General features: G+C 36.7%; 1 protein-coding gene across 5 annotated transcripts in view; it reads left to right on the forward strand.

Moving 5' to 3' along the window:
- Positions 1–21,507, forward strand: part of PARG (poly(ADP-ribose) glycohydrolase) — a 113,428-nt gene that overhangs the window by 53,050 nt on the left and 38,871 nt on the right. For all 5 annotated transcript variants that reach the window (XR_011423945.1, XM_001500120.7, XM_005602716.4 and 2 more), the window contains 3 exons: positions 10,540–10,619; positions 14,384–14,444; positions 16,779–16,854. Coding sequence is in view for 4 of the 5 variants with exons in the window: in XM_001500120.7 (XP_001500170.2) it covers positions 10,540–10,619; positions 14,384–14,444; positions 16,779–16,854 (217 nt within the window). In the remaining variant the exon portion in view is untranslated. The remainder of the gene's footprint in view (positions 1–10,539; positions 10,620–14,383; positions 14,445–16,778; positions 16,855–21,507) is intronic.

A 21,507-nucleotide genomic window follows, 5' to 3' on the forward strand; every position in this document is an offset into this window, starting at 1 on the left:
TGATAAAGTTTCAGATTCTAGCCATTTTCCCAAATGATAACTCTCTGTCATCTACACAAAACACACGTGTAAAATCTTGGCAAATAAGTATCATTTTTTTTCCTCTCTCCCACTCCCCCCTCCTAAACCTCTCTTTCTTTTTCCACCTGAGAATTATCTTTATTGGCAACTCTGAGTAGAATGTGAGTTTTCTTCCCTAGTGTCAGGAGAGGGCCTTCAGAAAATTGCTACAAAGTATGCTCCTCTTTCCCAGTAGGTTGAGTGTAATGTCCTCCTGCGCTACCTTCCTCTTATCCCCACTCCTGCCTCTGTGGGTGGGACAGTGTGGGCAGGGTGCAGAGTAAGAGGTGCAGTCAGGGAGCGAAGTCACAGTTTTGTATGCCGTTTTGTTTTTGTCTTCAAAGTTGCAGTAGTGTCACTTATATTAGTTTGCCCTTTTAATGTTGTTTCTTTTAAAACTTTTTATTTTGAATTAATTTTAGACGTGTAAGAAAGTTGCAAAAATAGTACCTGGAATTCCTGTGTACAACTCACCTAGCTTTACCCTTATGGTCACATTACTATGTAACCATACTATGTTGCCACAGTGAAATTATCAAAAGCAGGAAGTTAACATTGGTGTGATACTTTTAACTGAACTACAGACCTTATTTGAATTCCACCAGGTTTTTTACTGTATTTTTCTGTTCCAGGATCCTCCAAGTATCCCACGTTGCATTTAGTTTCCTTAGTCTCCTCCACCCCATTCCTTAGTTTTTCCTTTTCTTTCATGACTTTGACACTTTTGAAGACTGCTCATCAGTTATAGAATGTTACTTAGTCTGGGTTTCGCTGACATTTTTTCACAAATGGCGTAAAGTCATGCACTTTGGCAGGAGTATCACAGAACTCATGTTGTGTCCTTCTCAGTGCATCACGTGAGTGAACTCATGATGTGGATGTGTCTTCTTACTAGTGATCACCTGACTCAGTAAGATGATGTCTGCTGGGTTTTCCACTGCATAATTACGATCTTTTCCTTTGGGATCAGTAAATATCTTGGGAGATCTGTTGACACTATACAAATGTTTTGCCTCACATTTCCCCCCCTAATTTTAGTATCCATTGGTGGATCTTGTCTGCAAACATTACTACTGTAGTATTTACTTAGTGTGATTTTTCTATTTCCCTCTTTCCTTCCACATTTATTAATTGGATTGTAAGGAAGAGCTATCCCTTTTCATTTTTTTATATCAGAATAGACTTACGGATATTTATTTTAGTCCGTCAGTTAAAATTTAACACTGTTATTTATTTTGCTGCTCAAATTATTCTAGCGTTGGCCACTAGGGCTCCTTCAGCTTGGCTTCTGTGTTCTTTTGACAAGCCCCCAACATTTGTTTTGAGCATTTTCTAACTTTCTGGCATCACAAGATATTTCAGGCTCATCTTATATTTTCCATGACGCGGCTTTGGAATCAACCATTTTTCCAAGGAAACTTGAACTTAAGATTTATTGGAGAATGGTATTTAGAGACCAAGATCTGGTGATAGTTGTGCTCATTGCTACTAGAGTGTCATGGTTTCAAGTGCCACTTACTTTTCTGACAACTCCAGAAGGCAGTGGAGAGATAGATTCACAGTTCTCTGCAGTGACGCAGAATTGTCATCCAAAGAGCGTTATTTTTAGCCTCTTGAAATGTAGAATGCTTTTCTCTCTTAAGATGAGAAAAATTCTAGGTCAGCTGGTTAGTACCTAATAAAAATTTTTATTAAAACTAAGCCACTTCAGTACATTTATTGTGTTTTATTTTATTTATTTGGTAAATGAAAGCATAGCAGATGATTTGAATGTAAGACTACTTTTAGACTGTAGTAATTCTTGGGCTATATTTTTAAGCCTTTCAAACATTAAAATATCAGTGAAAATCTTTGTTATCACATATAGTACTCTCCATTATCAACACTAAGGAGGAGTGTAGCAACAAACAAAAAATGATGTCATCTTTGTAAGAGAATTTCTTTAAAATCTCAGCAACATTGTCCATTTTATATCATAGCCTGTTTGGTTGTGTAAATACCAGTTGTAAGGGGCATGTTTTTAACTTCTTTTTCAAAATCGGTGCATTAGCTAAGTTTGTTTTGAGAATAGTATTTAGTCAGTTTAGTTCAAATATACAATGAGCAATTACAGTCTCTCCACAGCGTGTTAAGTGCCTTGGGGTACAAGAGAAAGGACAGGCCAGTTTCTGACTTCCGTGCCTTTCTCTCCTCCATGTGGCTTTTGTTCCTCCTTCAAGGCTCATTTCACGTATCACTGTTTCTGATAGCTCTGATCCTGCCAGGATAGGTTTGCTATTTCTCTGATTTCCTATGACAGCCTGTATGTACCTGTTATATAAAGGAGAGGTACACATTATTGTGACACTCTATTAGATAAGGATATAATTTAATAAAGGAAGCCTTCGTTGAGGAAATAACTTTTGAACTAAGCATGTGAAGGTAGGGAGGAGTTTTTACCAAGGAGGAAAGGAGAAGTGATTGCATTCTAGGCAGGGGGAACAGCATGTACAAAGGCACTATGGAGAGAAGCACACGACATGTCCAGGGACTGAGAGTAGACCAGTGTGGCTGTAGCACTGGAAGAAAAAGGAGAAGCTGCAAAAGTAGGTGGGGGCCTGTAGGCCATCCTTCGCAATAGGAGGAAGTCATTAAAGGAATTGATATGGGGGGATGGGAGGAAGCTGGTACATCTGCTCAGATTTACATTTTCTAAAGTTTGTTTTGACTACAGTGTGGGAACCACGTTGCAAAGGGGCCAGAGTACAATGATTTTACCCAGTTGGGAGGCTACTGTAATGTACCAGGAAAGAGAGGATGGTAGCTGGATAGTGTAGTGGTGGAGGTGGAGGTGTGGAGACATTTGAAGGGCAAGTCAGTGTGATGGTGAAGGACTGGATTGGCAGGTTGACAAAGAGGCATCCAGGGTACTTCCCAGGTTTGTGCCATCGGGCATGCGCCTTTAGCGCTCTCTACTTTTTCTACTGTACTGCCTACCCTACTTTGTTATCATTGCTTGTTTAATCCTTTCAGTGGGACAGAGATCATATCTGTCCTGTTCTTTGTTGTTTTCATAAAATCTCATGCATTGTAGGCCTTCATAAATCCTTGTTGAATGGATAAAAATAAATTTTACAGATGAAACATTTGAGAAATTAAGTGACTGGTTAGTGGCAGAGTCCTAGGACTGTAACGTACTCATCGTTCTCAGTCTGCTGTCTTACTTTTCAAACTGCATCTTATTCTTAGGAATTGGGAGATTTTTTGGTTTTTTTGGTGAGGAAGATTGGCCCTGAGCTAACATCTGTACCAGTCCTCCTCTATTTTGTATGTGGGACACTGCTACAGCATGGCTTGACGAGTAGTGTGTAGGTCCGTGCCTGGGATCCAAACACGCGAACCATAGGCCACTGAAGCAGAGCACACAAACTTAACTGCTATGCCACCAAGCCAGCCCCCAGATGTTTATTTTTAAGCCACATATAATTAAAGTTTTTACCTTTAATTTCTTTAGTATTTGGGGTAAGATTGAGAGAAAACAAATAGCATTGGTATCTGCAATTGCAGTTGTATAAGGAACCTGTTTATTTAATACATATTTTTTTGCTTATTTGAGAAGTTATTTAAGAATTTTCTCTACTATACAAGTAGACTCACTAGTAGTTAAGGGCTATGCATCCCTCACAGGTTTTCTTTTTTAATATAGAAACGGAAATGGTCAAATTTTGTATGTAAGTAAAGAAGTGGAAATTTAATTTTGTAGAAATACAATTATCTGTTTCCATGAAGAGTATTATATTAATAATAAGGATTCTCCAAAGAGTAAATAGCCTCTCTGTTTTATTCAGAATAAGTATTTTTCAGCTCTAGGATCTGGCAGACATGCTGTAAATTATAAAATTTCTATCCAAAATTCAGAAGACAGTGGTTTTGGGGTTGTTATCCTGGTTTTTGGTTTTGGTAAGAAGTAGCTCTAATTAATAATGCTTTAGAATTAGTGTTTCAATGGCTACTTACGATTTGTTTTTGTGGAATGAGTAATCAGCTAGTGCATGTATCTCGATGGTCTCTAAGATAAACCTTTGATGTCTTAGTTACAAGCTTTCTCAATTACAGTTAAGTCAAACAGTTGTAAACTTCTTAAATTTTTAATTTTTTGGATAAGAACTGTGCATTCTCTTACTAAGTTAAGATTGTATCAGAAAGCCTCTTCTCTAAAAAATGTTATTTTTAAAAACAGTATTATGGGGGGACTGACCCAGTGGCTGAGTGGTTAAGTTCACATGCTCCACTGCAGCAGCCCAGGGTTTCGCTGGTTCGGATCCTAGGCGCGGACATGGCCCCGCTCATCAGGCCACGTTGAGGCAGTGTCCCACATGCCACAACTAAAAGGACCTGCAACTAAGATATACAGCTATGTACAGGGGGTTGCAGGAGATAAAGCAGAAAAAAAAAGAGAAGAAGAAGAAGATTGGCAACAGTTGTTAGCTCAGGTGCCAATCTTATTAAAAAAAAAGACAATGGTATTATGGGTACTTTCAAACATTCTAAAAAATAAAGAGTACAGTATGGTGAACCCATGTTTTAATCACCCAACTTCAATACTTAGCAGTTTGGATTTTTTTCTTCTGTTTTTCTCCTATCTAACCCCACATTTTTTTCATAGGATATTTTAAAGCAAATTCCAGACATGGTTTCGCTCATTAAGAATTCAATATTTAAACTCTTCACAGAGAACTTTAGTCCTACATCTTGGTTAAATGTTTATAGCACTTTCCTCAGAAAAACTTAAGGTTCTCTGTGGATAACTATAAATATGCATTCCCCACCAGTAAAAAAAGAAAAAGCACAAGAAAGGGATAGAAAGTTAAGCGTGATTAGAATCAGCAATTGTAGATTTTAACAAGGAATAAAAAATTGTATATAGAATACAATCTCAATTATGTTAAAACATCTGTATCTATTAATATACTTCTGTGTTTACATCTGTACATATAGATGTATGAGCATGGAAAATAGACTGACAAGAAAATGCATCAAAATATGATTACCATTGACTGGTGAGAAAAACATTGAACACTTTCAGTTCATCTTTTTCTATATTTATCAGGTTGTTTATAATGAGTGTATATTACTTTTATAGTCAGAAGAAAATAGTTACTTAAGAGGAGGAACAAGCAACGATCAGAAATGGAGCAGAAGACAAAATTGATAAAAAGAGTGATGATTTTTGTAATTTGATTTTGCGAGTGGAATCCCACAGATTTTTTGAGCCTTTCTCGAAAAGCTAGTGTGGGTAGCTTCTTCCTTCCTAATTATAGCCCCGCAGACACCGTGTCATTACCTCCCTTCACCTTCACTTTTCCGTTCAGCATGTAAAAGAGACCCAAGCCCACAGGGCCCTCGGGCCGGGCACTTGCCACGCTGACAGTCTCCTTTTCCCAATAGTAAAATGGAACACGAGTTTGGGATGGCTGACAGGTAGAAGTCAAGGAGTCTTGGGAAGCCTTGGCTTCCATGACTTCTCATTTCCTGCCACCATTTATCAGAATTTATATTAATTTTAATATATGTTTTAATTTTAAAGCATCTTTGTTTTTCAGTTAAACTTCTGACAGGGGAATGCTCAGACTTCTTGTCAATGGCACCTTTATCTTTTTCATTGTTCATGGTCGTTTATCCTGAAGACTGAGCTGGTTGGCTCTGAGTGTCAGCATGTTAGGCTTGATGGGAAGTGAGGCTGAGCCATTTTTCTTAATGAAGGGACTATGGATTAGAACAATGTAAACATTTTATGTAAATGAGTGTTGATTTTTTTGCTGGGCATTAAGTAATGCCTTATTCCAGCCCAAGGACCTTTGCTTACTCAGCATTATCTGAAATTTTTTTTTGCATAAGAATATCTCTCAGTAACAATAGCTAATATTTATTAGGTACTTGCCATGTAACAGCCACTGTGCTATTGTTTTTTACTTAATCCTCACACCAATCTCACAAATTAGGTATTCGTGTTTTTCTCATGTTTCAGATGAGGAGGTGGAGGTTTATAGAGGGTAGATTACTTCACCAAGTTAACTGGTATAATTGGGATTCAAACTCAGTATATTGTCGGCCTCTAGAAGCTGTATCTCTTACCCCTTCTGCCATGCACCCCTCCCTTTGAATGAACTGGATTAATACTACTTACTGTGTAGCTAGTCAGAAATTCGAACTATCCTTAGAAATTCTTTTCTTTTTTTTTTTTTTTTTGAGGAAGATTAGCCCTGAGCTAACATCTGCTGCCAATCCTCCTCTTTTTGCTGAGGAAGACTGGCCCTGAGCTAACATCTGTGCCCATCTTCTTCTACTTTATATGTGGGATGCCCGCCACAGACAGCATGGCTTGACAAGCAGTGCGTGGGTCCTCACCCGGGATCCGAGCGGGAGAACCCTGGACTGCTGAAGCAGAACATGCAAACTTAACCGCTGCACCACTGGGCTGGCCCCACCTTAGAAATAATTCTTGATTTGGAAAACGAACCAAAGCCATTCATCAGCCCAGAGTGACCATGAGGGATGACCGTGAGCGATGTAAGCTCTCGGTATCCCAATAGCATTTTCACCAAATAAGAGTTTAAGTAGGTCTGTTGAAGATTTTAAATGAGGCATACTCTTATCTTCCTGGCTGATGGATGTTCTTTTGGTCACCAGAACACTGGGAATTAATTAAGGCAGGTAGAGCCTGTGGTAGTCTCCACAGTTGATTTAGGGAATCTCAGAAGCCAGGATGTCTGCACTTTCCTCACTGAGATCGTTTGTATGTTCATAAGCCTACACTAGCAAACAACAGCAACGATGACTATATGTGGTCAGTGATGCTGGCTGTTGACGGCTCATCTTGATTTCTGTGAATGGAAGTTTCTAGCTAGGGAAGGTTCTGTACTAATAGGTTCAGTGAGAGTAAATGACTTGTCAGCAGAACTGGGACTTGAACACTGTCTTCTGTTCAAACTCAGTGCTCTTTCGTTATGTCTCACTTTCTCTCAAGAGCAGAATGCTCCGAGAGCACTCCAGAAATGGAAAACAACCAACAGGTCCCCTTTTTTGTGTGGCTTGTGAAAGATCAAGTACCTAATTTGATGAGCCATTTGGTAAGCTGATTATGGAGCATTCTGTTGTTGTTCTGTTTTCTTTTTTGTCTAGTTGCTATTTATGATTTTAGTTTCTGGCAGTTGGGAGTTGTATGTGTGTGTGTATTTAGTCTTAAAAGAGCTATGGCTGTCTAGTCGATTGAATAAGAAAAATGGTAAGAGTATGTGGTAGGAGGCTGACGTCAGTAAATTGAATAAGTCTTCCTTTTTTTATTTATTGTTGTGTTCTTCCAGCCCTGCTTAGTTATGTTAAATACCCCTGACCTTTTCCCCTGCTTGCCTTTCTGGGCCTAAACATTCATATAAAGGCTTCCAATATGATTAGCATTGATGCTTCTGAGATTGCTTAGAAACTGATGGTCAGAGATTAATTGTGGGTTGCAGCAGTGGTCAGCCCAAGAGGCTTTTACATCTGCCTCTTCCCTGGATTGAAAATGCGGCTGGGGCCATATGGCAGAGTGCTGCACAGAAAAGCCAAGAACGACTTTCTGGCTGGGTTCCGGATGATCATTTGCTTCCATTTTAAAGTGGAGGTTATAGTGCTGTGGGTTTGATTTACTGTATACTAATGGGATTAATTCTTAACTTGAAATCACATGGGGGGGGTGTGTGTGTGTGTGTCTAGAATCCAATTCCAGTAATGTTATCAATATTCCATTCAGGGAAAGATCTTATTAAACTATGTTTCTCTTTATATGTATGGAGAGAAAAACACCAGTTAATAAATATCTGACCCTTGATGGACTTATTCCCTTGAAAATAAAAAATTTTGTTTAGAACAAAAGTGAGGTTGCCTGACTCACTTTTTCTATTTGCTTTCTTTAGTAATCGGTAATTATCATTCAGTTACATGCCAAAATGTCTTCCCTACATGCAGAGGGGTTATCATGGCCTAGGTTGTGTGCATGTTTACATGCATGCCTGCTGACTCAAAACCCAGGACTGGGAAATCTAAATTAAAAAAAAATTCATGTTCACAAGTTAAAAAATTGGTTGGTGCGTGATTGTTATTCTCTTTGGTTCTCTGTCTCTGTTTGTCTCTCTGAGTGTCTTTCACTCTGTGAGTTTCTGTCTCATACTCTCCCTCTGTCTCCAGCCAGATTTCTGTCAATCTCTTTCTCTTCTCTTTATCTTCCCTGCCCTGTCTTTCTGTGTCTCTTCCTTTCTCAGGCTCCATCCTCAGTCCTTCTGTCTTCTTCCTCTCTCTCTCAATGCTGTCCCTTAGATAGTACATCACTCTTGTAATGACTTTCATTCATGCTGTTTGCCTAGGTCTTTATGTTATTTTCACTTGCTTTCACACCAGGATAATTCATCTTATTTGGTGTTAGTACTTAAAATTTCACAACAAGGAAGTCAAGAATTAGCACAAGGGTTTTAAACCTGTTTCAGCTTCCCCAGCTTTCTCTCCCCCAACCCTCCTCCCCCCACCCCCATACACACACTTTCCTGCTCCATGGGAAGATGGGAAAGCATATTTGGTTACATAGTGATTTGGAACTAGGCTTGGAGCAACGGATAAGCAGAATACTTTTGGGATTCTGCTTGATTTGTACCTATTAGGTTTGGACCTGCAAAATAAACAGTGGTGCTCATTTGTTCGTAGTAGGTGATAACAACAGCCATTTAATCTTCCAGGAAAGTCCATATCACTAGGGTAATATACGTGATCCCAAGAGGCTCCTAAGGTTAATAATTTGTCATCATGGTTATGAAGTATGTGAACTTTTATGTGATTTTTCAAACCGCTGACTATGTTTATGTTTGGGGGAATTATTTCTTAAGGGCGACAGCCGTTTTCTCCTCACTAAGCACCAGCTCTACGGAAGAGGAGCTTTATTCCCTTAATTGAATTGTATAGTACATCAGTTCATCTCTAAGAATAGGTGGTGGCTGCCTTTATGTTCATACTGCGTCCTCTACTAAGTAGTAAACCTAGAAGGGGATTTTGCAATGGATCCCAAGGTATTCATTTAGTAAATCATATTTATTTGCCACACGATGTTTAATTAAACTGCCCAGTGACTTCTTCATTTTTACTGTCATTTTGATTTAAACAAACTCTGTTCTGGTTGACATATTGCGGAAGAAACCAAACTGAAACCTGCGCTCTCAAAGAGCCTTTCTTTTGGCAGGCAGCTGGATTTTAAGAGTATTTGTAATAAACATTTTAGAAAAATAAGTTCTTTTAGTTGAGTAAAAGTTATCACACAGGCACTCAAACTATTTTTAAGAATCAGTTTTTAACTTTGGTTAAAATACTTTCTGGCATTAGTATTCTTTTCAGGAAATAAGTATTCCTATAAATTGTTTTCTCAGAAATTGGCCCTGAATACAGAATTTCAGATCATTGAAAACAGGATCATTTGAAATATGCATTTCCTTCCCTTTTCCTAATTCATTTCACTTGCTCAATAGAATTTTCTCATGGAATTAACTTTTTCCTCTCTGCATAGTTATATAAGCTTGCTTTTCTAATCATGAAAAATTTTACCCATTTTGGCACTTATTAAAGTGAATTTTTGCTTGAAGGGTTTCTGGTTTTAAAGCCAGAGTAGAGGCAGAGGAATAATACCTCATCATTTATAGCTACAGAATTTCTCTATAATTTTTAAATGCCTTTGGAAAGCTAGATCTTGTGCCCAAAAGCATGCTTTTGTGTTTGAAATCTTTTAGTGAACTACTTACTTAGGTCATATGCTGCCAAAGCCCTGCTTTTCTTTCCTCAGGATAAATTGCATTATGTGTTACCAATAACAATGCCCCGTCATTTCAAAGAAAACTAAATTAAGTAGTGCAAGTCCAGGTTGCTGGGAACTAGATGTCATAGGGTAGGCACTGTTTTGGTTACCATGCAAAGGGTGTATTTGTTTAATTACCAAGGATTGGTCTGTCCACCAATATCTTGTCATACCCACTAGTCATTGTCCTCGTTGCTGCCCTCCCAACACAATCATGTGGATTTTTTTCAGATAACATTTTTGTTCAATCATTTAACTACCTACTAATATTATGAATTATAAATAGTGTTTGCCGTTGGGAAAATGATCGAGCATTAACTCACTGCCCTAATTGACTTTGGGGACCAGATGGTACCTTCTCCCTGGAGGAAGATAGATTGGAGAAACGCAGTTGTACGAGAGTACCATCTGACTTGAACAACTTTTGAGAAGCCTAGTTCTAGTTGGTTTCAGTCCTCTCCAGATGCCGTTTGAGTCCAAGTAGTGATCTGGTTCTCTGTCATTACAGAATTGCCTTCTGGAAGAATTATTTCTTTCATTACTTGGTAACTATATGGATTTAGTTTTTTGTGACTCATTAAGGCATCTTAAATCATCCTTCACCCTCCTTTATTTTTGGTCTCTTTCAGATTGTTTGAAGGACGTTCATCAAGGAAACCAGAGAAGCTTAAAACACTCTTCTGCTACTTTAGAAGAGTCACAGAGAAAAGTAAATTCCTTTCATTCTAACTATAATTTTTGTCACTGATGGAGACAGTTCAGATCAAGTGGGAGGTCAAAAACATTTTGTATTCAAAGTACACCTTTTCGCCCAGACCACATTGAAACAACAATAATTCAATATTACACTCTAGATCTTGTGTGTATGTTATATATATACATAAATGTGTGCTATGAATGTGTATGGGTTTTATATACTCTGAAATTAGACCAATGTAACATACTCTAATGAGTTTTCATGAATAAAAACAGTAAATTAATACTTTCAAAAGAAAGTGTATTTTCTAGGAAATACATGTTGGGTGTTCTTATTTAAAGAAGCATTGACTATTAAATTAGTTCATTTGCAGAGATCAACCAACCCATCACTCTCTTTCTGTGCCCTCTTTACACCGTTCATAGAGGTCTTATAAAACAGAGGAAACAATGTCTGTCTTCCTCTGTTGGACCTCGACCATCTTGTTTTCCCAGAGGCTAATCACAGCATCTGAGGCGATAGTGGTAAATGTCTAACCAGTGCTGCTCTTGACCAACTAATAATAGATTGATATTATCACTCTTATCCTAGGAGCTGTGACCATGGACAAGTTTCATAACATCTCTAAGCCTCAGTTTCCTCATCTGTAAAAGAAAAGAATAATGATAAATTACTTCATAGAGTGGTTATAATTATTAAATGAGATGTTACCTGCTCAATGAATGTTAGCTATTATCAATGGGTAGCCTTTCCTGCAAGTTGATTATAAAGGAAACCAGAACATCTCAAAAGTTTGCTTTTGCTAAATATAGCAGGTCAACTCTGGTCCAGTGAAATGAGTTCTTTTCACTTCTGCTCGTCCAGATTGTGGATTCTTTTAAAACACATCATTGAATTGTTTAAAGGTCATTTTTCTCATATCATTCCTTTAGTAAGTAATCCCACATTATAATGTACTTGGCATTTTTTTCCCTTTGAATGTATTGCTATTGGACATTGTTCAGATTTTTGGAAGGAAATCAATTATCAGGATTTTGGTACTTAAGGGAAAAAATCATATGCTTTTTTGATAGAGGGTTATTTATTTCTTAGCTATCTATTTTTAGTTTTGTGCTCGGTACTGAATGAAATATTAAGGAAAATGAAGGCTCACTTGGGCTTATGAGACAACCAAATTAGAATTTGTAATAATTTATTAGAAAGATGAGTATTTTTTTTGCTATTTTAAATCTAAATAGAATGAATTCCATTATTATACCTAAGTAATTCAGAGGTTACTTTTCTGTCCTTGGGGTCAAGTCATGGATGTCTTCTCTAGAAGCTAACTTGCCTTTCTAAGTTTTAGGATTTAAATACTTGGAGGGAAAAAGCTAACATTCTTTTTTTTCAACCAAAAATTTATAGACCATGATAAGTATTAGGAATTAGGCTGAAAAAATAAATTGTAATTAAACATTTTATTTTCTGGCTTTTTCGCTGTACTTTAGTATTACTTTATTCATTGCACTTTAGCACTGTAATTTAGTATTTTGTAGAAATATAGTGAAACATGCTATAGGTTTTTAGGATGTAAAGCTATAGGCTTAAGGAGGAAGTACTAAGTGGAAAAAAAGCCATTGGCATTTGAAAATTCTGGAGTCTACTGAATAGAAACTATAGAAACCTATTTAAGGTACCATATTTCATCGAATCTAGGACATTGTAGATGGTAAGAAGTGCCATTATGTTATATACCACTAAGAAGGAAAAAACACTCAGGTCAGGGAGTCATAGGAGACCTCCCCTACAAAGCTGGTACACCACAGGTCTATACCGTTAGTCTAATGATAAATGAGAAATTAACCTGGCGATGCAGAAAAAGGACAAGGAAACTGCAAGTGTCAGCCTTGGCGTGGGGTAGGGAGGGGACAAACAAACCTCCCCTGAGAATTTGGACCACAAGCTCCAAGTTTGAGGTCTGAAGTCATGCTACCCGTGTGATCCACAAAAGCTTGCAGAGGATTTAGTTTAGACTGATCTTAGGTTGGTGGTGCTCCCAGAAGACGGCAGAAGCAGATGCACATCTTCCCTGGAAGAACTGGACTTTAATCCAGGTCAATAGCAATGGCTAGGTACCTTCGACTATGAAAGATGTATCTAGTTTCAGAAACTTAATACATGACAAAGTATGCTTTTTAGAATTGATAAAATATAATTCCACCAGTACCAACTTCTCAATATTGTCACATATCTATATATTCGTAATGAAGAAATACAGAGACTGAAAGATTTTAAAGAGCTTTCTGAATTAAATTGTTTTTAATATAGTTTTAAAGTATCTTACAGATGGAGTATTTAAAAATTGTTGATTCATATGCAGTATATATTGTGATTTTATTAAGGGAAATATTTGATTAACCAAAATAACCTCTTCTGGTGTGAAAGTTGCCTTCTTATGGAAGAAAGATGGTAGGCATGCTCTCAAGGTATTTTTGTTATTAATTATATATAAAGAACCATGTTCTTCTGCCTTTTCTCTTATTTTGTCAGCAGTATTCATTTATGAATTTCTCTTGGTCTCTCCTAGTGTATGAAGGTCATTTAATGTTCTTACATCTCTGCTAAGTTACAGAATGGTGATACTGCCATTAGTTTCCTGTTAGTAGAATTGCTTCTCTAGTGTTTGAATTGTTTGACTTCTAAATTACTTGTGAGTTTTAAATATGTTATCCATTTGTCTTAAAGAAAGTAAGACATCTAAAGACTATTTTATAACTTATGTTAACAAAATCCTGTTGTCTACTATAACTACTCCTTATGATTTTTGAGTTGTTACTACTTGTGACTGAGAGCAGAGAAATGTGGAATCATGCAAAGGAATGAAATGGTTGCCAAACTTTGGCTGAGACTCTACCACCATTATCACTAATGGTTCCTGACATCTCTCTCTTTGCTTAAGAGCTTTTTTTTTAAAAAAAAAAAAAAACAGAAGCAAACAAATGGCCTGGCCTTTTGAGTTTGTTCTTTGATTTGAATCAGACAAATTACTTTTGGCCAGATGATTTATTTGTTGCTTTTGCTACGAGTTAAAAAAAAAAAAAAAAAGTAAACTTAACAAAAGGGTCTTAGCCTCTAAAATTTACTGCGTTTTGATCCACTCACATCTATTGCTCCTTGAAAACTATGTCATCTTTATTCTCTAACCTCCTTGAACACAGTAATTCCTCCTTCCGGCTAAGGCGCCTTATAAGTAGAGCAATTCCATCTTGTCTAAGCCCTGGACTTAGCTGTGTCAACTTCAGAGGGCATGCCAACAATTTTCTTTTTTAATCTTAGACATTTTATTTTATTATAAGACACATAAATATGTAGGCATTCACCAGTCTTTACGTGTAGGGTTAAGGCTTTTCTTTGAGAAGGAGTCTACAGATTAAAATTAAGTTTTGTTTTTATTGTATAAGCTAAACTCATTATGCATCCTGTTTTTCAAGGATTTTTTAAAAAGTATATTCAGTTTAGAAAACTTCACCAAAAAGTACCAGCACTCAGATCCCACTGTTGTACTGTTATTTGTATAGTTTTGTGTTTCAATGAGGGTTTATTATTTTATAAAAAAGACTTCCTACTATAAGGAAAATATTATTTTAAATCAGTCTTCTGTTGTATTCCAACACTAGACTTGGTATTTCCTGATTAATTTTATAGCCGTTGTTAGACACCTTTTTTAATTGAGTATGTATAATCTTTTCAAAATCCAAACTTATTTTGGGTGTGTTTTTCTTTTATTGCTTTTGTAGAACCTACTGGGTTGGTGACATTTACAAGACAGAGTCTTGAAGATTTTCCAGAGTGGGAAAGGTAATAATAATAAAAATAATCCTGGATCTTGAAATTAGAAGGACTCTTTTACCATGAGAGGACTCTATTTTACAGCCCCTGGAAAGATAGTTTCCCTGACCTCTTAATTGCCCTAGTGCTGGGGAGTTTCTTCTTATAAGTGATCCATTGATAGCTCTCATTGTTAGAAAGGTCGTGCCTTTGGAATCAAAGTCTGCAACCCTTTGACTTCTACTCCTTGCCTTAGTTTTGTCTTCTGAAACAGTCCTATTTAAAATTAGAGAGTTTTGTGTGTGAAGACACTAATTAATACTAAAGAGAACACCGGTATTTAATGTTCCTCCTTACCATCCTTTTTTGCTTATATTTAATAGGTCTTTTTTTGGAGGACAAGATTGGAAAAAGTTTCTTTATTAAGCTAAAATGTAAATTAACTTACTAAAATCTAAAGTGATTACCTAGCATTTATCTGAGTGACAAGAATTTTGAAGTTTGGCTGTCCGTGTGTACTGTCAGCAGATCTTATGGAAGTTGTTAATATACTGGGGTTTTTTCTTATTATTTGTCTGCAAATACTGAGGGGGATAATAATCAGGGTGAGTTCGTTCAGATCTGTACGTTCCTTAGTGTGCTGAAATAGTTAACACATTTGCTAATCTAGAGTACTGAAAAAGCACTTAAAGAAGAATAGATCAACCTTTTCCATTGCACTTGAGGACATGGTCAAACATACTGAGTCCATATTTGTATTCATGTTAACCAGCGCCTCTTGTATTCACTTTCTAATAATTTTTATCATAGTCTGTAGTTGTTTTGTTTGGAATTAGTAGTGAAAGGGACTCCCTCCTAAGGGAGTTGACTTGAGAAGGCATAGCTCTCAGGTGGCTTTCCCATGGTGTTTTCGTCCATCAAAGATGTTTATTTGTGAAGTGAAAGAAAAACGAACTTACTTTAGGAGGCTGACTGCATGGCTGAGATGATTATTAATAGAGTGAAGTGGATAAAAGATTAAACAACCTGCAGAAAAAACAAAACAAAAACAAAATTGAGCCAAAAAGGAAGAGAACATGTATAGCATTTTAGAGTCCTGACATATTAGAGATGAAAGGGGCCCCAGGAAGTCATCTGTTCCAGCTGCCTACTAAAAATATCAATCAACTCTATAATACCCGTGACCGATGGAGACTAGACAGTTTCAGTGATGGGAAATTCACTGTTTCACATCGGTCTATCCCATTGTCGGTCGCTTGTGTTATTATCTAATACTTCTATTCACTAAAAGTCTGTCTTCTAAATAATTCTCCCCCCCCCCCCCCCATTCCTAGTTCTTCCTTCTGGACCTAATTTTCTTTAACATTCACCCCTCCATGTACAAATTTATTTTATGTAAGTTTATGTGACACGGAAGCCTTCATAAGGAAATGAAGACCCAAAGAAACAGACCTATGTCCTTTTATCTAGGTTTGATGAAGAGTGGACAGTCATGGAGGAATATGATGGGTTAAGGAGTAGGAGGTAATTGTAGTAAACTGGCAGAAGCAGCAGGCGTGTTTGTTAGGATTCTTCTTGGCGTCCGTTTGTCTTTGGAGATGTTGGGAGAGCACCTCTCACATGAGGATTCTATGGCCTGTTTCAGGGAAGAAGGGCGAGATGGGGAGGAGGTCAGAGTCACCGACCTGCTTCTGCCGTTTTCTCAAATTTCTTTCGCTTAAAGTATTCAATATGCCAAGGGGCTGTATTTTGGGGTAGTGTTTCCTGAACCCCATAGACATCTCAGTGAGCATGGTTTATGAAAAGGAAAGAAAATAATTGTGACTTAGTGAACTAGGTTCATCTGTCAATTTTATTAATATAAAATACCATAGATCAGAACTTCGACAGCATGTATTTTCATCAAAACATCCCCCCAACACGTACATGGTTATCAAAGTAGTGAAAATAGAGCCCATCTGAGAATCATATGATTTATTGCCAAGTTTTTTCTATATTTTTCCTTAGGTTGCCAACTCTAGCATAATAATAAATTTCATAAATCTTAACTTTTTAAATATTTTGAGAAGTTTTTCAGCTCTTAAAGAGGAGAAACTTTGGTATTTTGTAGTGGAAAAACAGGTTTCAAAACAGTATGTTATACCATTTTAATTTAAATATGTATGTATATGTGTATATATATATGAAGAAAAAGTGCAGGAGAATCTTTACCAAGAATGTTAACAGTAGGCATTTGTTTCTGGCTTTTGAAATTTGAAGTGGTTTCAATTTTTCTTTTATAGTTAATCTATATTTTCAGATTTTTCTGTAGTGAAATACTTGTCATTAAAAAAATAAATGAGGGAATATCTTTTTAAATTGTAGATGTGAAAAGCCCCTGACTCGATTGCATGTCACTTACGAAGGTACCATAGAAGGAAACGGTCAAGGCATGCTACAGGTAGGTGCATCGCAGCAGTGTGCATGTGTCTGGGACTTTCTCTTGTCAAGCTTCTGACAGCAAAGGAAATTTCAAAAGCTGTTTATTTATCTCCTGAGCTGATTTAATGCAAAGAAGCATGATAGCAGAATGGAGAAAAGCACCAAACAGATCATCTTGACAGCCTTGGTAATACTGTTATTTGCCAGTGTACGTTCTCTGTTTCTTACATGTGCCTCTTTAAAAAGCCTTTGACAGAAAATCCCAAGATCTGGACAACATCAGGCCTCTTGGTTCAGACACAGACTGTAGATTGACAGTGGAGGAAGTTCCCAGGGTATGGTCTTGACAAGCTGTCACCAGGCAGTTTTGTTCTTTTTCTTTAAAGGCTCTTGTTCTGCCCTAAGTGATGGCCAGCTTGAGATGTTTTTCTGCCACCAACCTTGTTTAGGTCTAGGAGGCAGACATCTAAAGCTGATTGATAAGAAAGTCCTCTCTCCCATATGTAATAGTTTTAGGCCTGTGAGCCAGCTATGCTTGCTGTCTTTTCCCGGTTTTAGAGCAGTTAATTTTGTCCATATCTCGATTTTTGTTATTAATCTGTGTTACTGCCTCTACTTAAAAAAGATATTTCTGGAAAAAGGAGTTAACGAATAAAAAACCCTGTGTATCTAGCTTTAAGTTGTTGTGACACCTAGCCTGAACATGTGTTTTCCTTTTACTTTATAGTGGTCTTTTTTTTTAAGTCACTAATCAGAGACAAAATGTTAGTATTTTCTGTTCTTATCCTGTTTACAAGAGCATTGCAGTCTCAGTTTTCCTTGAAAGAAGCTTGTACATCATCTTATCTTATACTGGAAATAGCTGGATTTTTCTTCTTAGATCCTTATTTGATGCTTATATTGGGTCAGAAGCTAAATAAACCAGTTGCCTGGGAGTAGACTGATTTGTTTGAATAACTTAACGTTTATTGTGAAATGGCTAGACTGATTTGCATTTGGCTAGTTATTACATATTTATGCTCTAAGTGCCTAATGAAACAGATTCTTTTTAGAATGGCGTTTTATTTAGACGTATTTGTAAGTAAAATCTTCAAAGAGGCAAACCATGTTTTGTTTTAAATCACTTTCTCCCAGTGATTATTTGAGATTATAAGCAGAAACACTTAGGATAACCGAATGAATATTTCTCCTGTACTTAACTTAAATTTTTTAAAAAATTTATATTTAATCAGTACCTTTTCTTCTATTTAAAACTAATTTTGAAATATGGTTAAAATTTGTTTCAAATGAATATCACTTCTTCCCCACATTTCCACTTTGATGACGTTTTTCCTACATTAAAGTCTTGGATTAACTGAGGGAGTCTTAATACACTTGAAATAAACAAAGCTACTGCTAATTAGCACCGCAGGAGTGCTGACCTTTCGTTACAATACAATTCGACAAGGAAGTACTTAACAACATTCAAGGTTGAGATTCCCCCCTTCCCTAGAATATATTACAGATGAAATGTGAAACCTCTGTAGATTAAAAGAATACCATAAAGGCTTCTATTAATTGTTCTCCCTCCCGTGCTGTGCATCCCCAGGAGATCAGGGAGTATTGTATTCCGATGTTGCAGAGCTCCTCGGGCAGCATATAAATTACATTATGCTGAATGGTCACAACAACAAAACCTCTCTAAGGAGTGTTATCATTTCTCTCTTTTCATCAAGTTATAATTCAGAAACTGAGTAATCTGAACAAGTAGCTTTGAAGTAAGGTGAATTTGGAAAATGACTGGCTAAAAATAAAGAAGGGCTCATAAGATCGTTTTTATGTACTGGAACACATTTCTCACCTGTAATAGCCTTTTATTAAGAACTTGTTTAAGCAGTAGAAACTTTGATTTTCTAAAAGATTCCTGCTTTCAGAGACATGTTGAGTTAATGTATTTATTTCTATGCATACCTTTCCAGTAATATATGTTGGCCTTTTGTTCAAAGACTGAAGAATAGCATACAGATTGAATATATTTCATTTGTCATTACCAAGTAGTACGTAAGTTGAATGAAGCTTATCTTTTCATTTTAGTTATGTACCTTGTTCCAGTAAAAATTAAGTTTAGCTGATCTCAAACCTTCTTTCTTTCTCATTTGTATTCGTAATACCATTATACTTAGCCAATCTCTCAATTTTTGAATGCTGTCCATTTTCTCTCTTTATTGGGTCTCTCTTTCCTTCACTTTCTTTCCCACTGACCTGAGACTTTAGTGGTACCTGTCTAAACTATTCAGCAATCACCTAACCAGCCTCTCTGCTTTTAATATTACACATTTCCAACTCATTCTTTAAACACTATCCTGGATTATCTTCCTAAAACACAGGTCTGGTTGTTGCTTTTCTTTTTAGAATGTTTCCCAGAACCTTTGGAATTAAGTAAAAATTTCTTAGACCCCAGACTACCTTATCACTCATACAGCTCTTTCCATTTGGTTTTCCCTATGTCTTTGTGCAGCCATTCTCTCAACCTGAATGTCAGCAAATCTAGATTGAGTGCCACGTCCTCTTGTAACGCTCCCCTATCCTCCTCCCCGTGTTCTAATTTTAGTTAATTGTATTATTTGGGAAATATCAAATACATACTTATAAGTTCTTTAATAATCATTTTGTCATTCTGCTTATGTGCCTGACTCCCATCTAGAGTTTAAATGCTGTGAAACCAGGAACCATGTCTTACTCATCTTTGTATTCCATGGTTCCCATAATAACATTCAGTCAATATTTGTTGAATTGAACAGTTTAAGCCATAAGTCACCCAAGGCATAAAGGCCTCATATGTAGTAGGTAACTAATTCTAATCAATGGGCTGGTTTAACCAAAATTATTTTTCTATATAAGCTAGAGGTATTCTTTTTTTTTTTAGCATTGATTTAGTATGCCAGAATATAAACTCGAATATGTTTGATTCTGTGTTGACTCATTTCAAGAACTTGTCCAGTTGTATTTTCTAAGTTCTTCTATAGTGAAAGAAGACTACTTTACTCTCTATTAATTTCTGCCTTTTCACATGTATTTTTACATATCAAAAGATTCATATCCTTGTTTTGCTCTTTTGTAAAATAGGCTTCAGAATATCATTTAATATCATAATTGCTCTAGAGAACACAAACAAGTTTTAAGAAGTCTTGTATTTGATAATAGTCTCAAAGTATATGTGAAATGATAGAAAAAAATATATGTGGTATATATTGCTCCTTGCCCCTTGTTGTTGGCACAGAACTCCTAAAACCTTTGTAATTTACTAACTGATAAGAGCACTAGTAGCAACACAGGCTCCTAAATCCCTTGGAATGCCTTGGGTGATAGGATTGTCTTTTGTTCTAATGGGGTGACTCTTGGGATACTCCTGGATAGCTTCAAGATGGGGCTGGTCACCAAAAAGACTAAGCCATGATTAGAAGTTTGGAACTTTCCACCCCACCCCTCCATCCTCTGAGAAAGGGAGAGGGACTGAAGACCGAGTTAATGATAATCATGCCTATATGATGAAGCTTCCATAAAAATTCCAAAAGTATGGGATTCAGAGAACTTGCAGCTTGGTGAACATGTGGAGGTGCTGGGAGAATGACTTGCCTGGAAAGGGCATGGCAGCTCCATGCCCCTTCCCACATACATACCTTGCCCTATGTATCTCTTCATCTAGATGTTTATCTGTATTCTTTATTGTATCTTTTTTAATAAATCGGTAAAACACTGAATGCTGTGAGCTATTCTGGAAAATTTATTGAACCCTAGGAGGGGGTCATGGGAACCCCAATTTATGGCTGGTCAAGCAGAAGCACAGGTGACAACCTGGGACTTATGATTGGCACCTGAAGTGGAGCAGTCTTGTGAGACTGAACCCTTAGCCTGTGGGATCTGATGCTAACTTCACGTGGATAGTGTCAGAACTGAATTGAATTATAGGACAGCCAGCTGGTGTCACAGAATTGCTTGCTGTGTGGAAAACCCACACATCTGGTGTCAGGAGTATTGGGAGTGTCAGTAGTAGTGTAAGGGTAAAGGAGAGACACGGGAGTGTGTTTTTCCTATAGTGTATATAAGCCTCTTTTACATTACTTACTAAGTTCTGTTTTTTTGTGTATTTGACTATGTATGTACACAAGTTGTGTATGTGTGTAATCTAATTCATAAAATAGGGTAAATCTAAGGCAAACTTGGAAACCATTTCTTACATATTGCCCTATAGAGCCTAGCATAGTGCTGGACACATTTGAGTGCTTAGTAAGTTTAAGAGAAACAAATAATGCTGGCGAGTTGAGTTTGCTTTCTCTTGAGGATTGTGTAACTCACCTTTATTAGTAATAGCTTAGGGATCCCATCATAGTATTCTACAGAAAGCTTATGTATAGTTTTAAACTAAATTGGAAATATTAATTTAGTTGAATCTTTGTTGTTAAACTAAGTTTTATGTCTTCATTTTTTCTCTTTAGGTATGTTTTTAAAAAAATAGATTTTAATGTTCATGCAGTTTGGGGTTTCCAGTTGAATTTAAAGGACGATATTTCCATCCTTTTATTCTTCCACAGAAGGAAAAGATTATCCAAAAAAAGGTCTATTACTATTCAGTTCTTTAAGGACAAGTGTTTGATTGCCATATTAGATAAGAAAGGTGTAATTATATTAAAGC

The sequence above is a fragment of the Equus caballus genome, chromosome 1, assembly GCF_041296265.1.
Source record: "Equus caballus isolate H_3958 breed thoroughbred chromosome 1, TB-T2T, whole genome shotgun sequence".
NCBI lineage: Eukaryota > Metazoa > Chordata > Mammalia > Perissodactyla > Equidae > Equus > Equus caballus.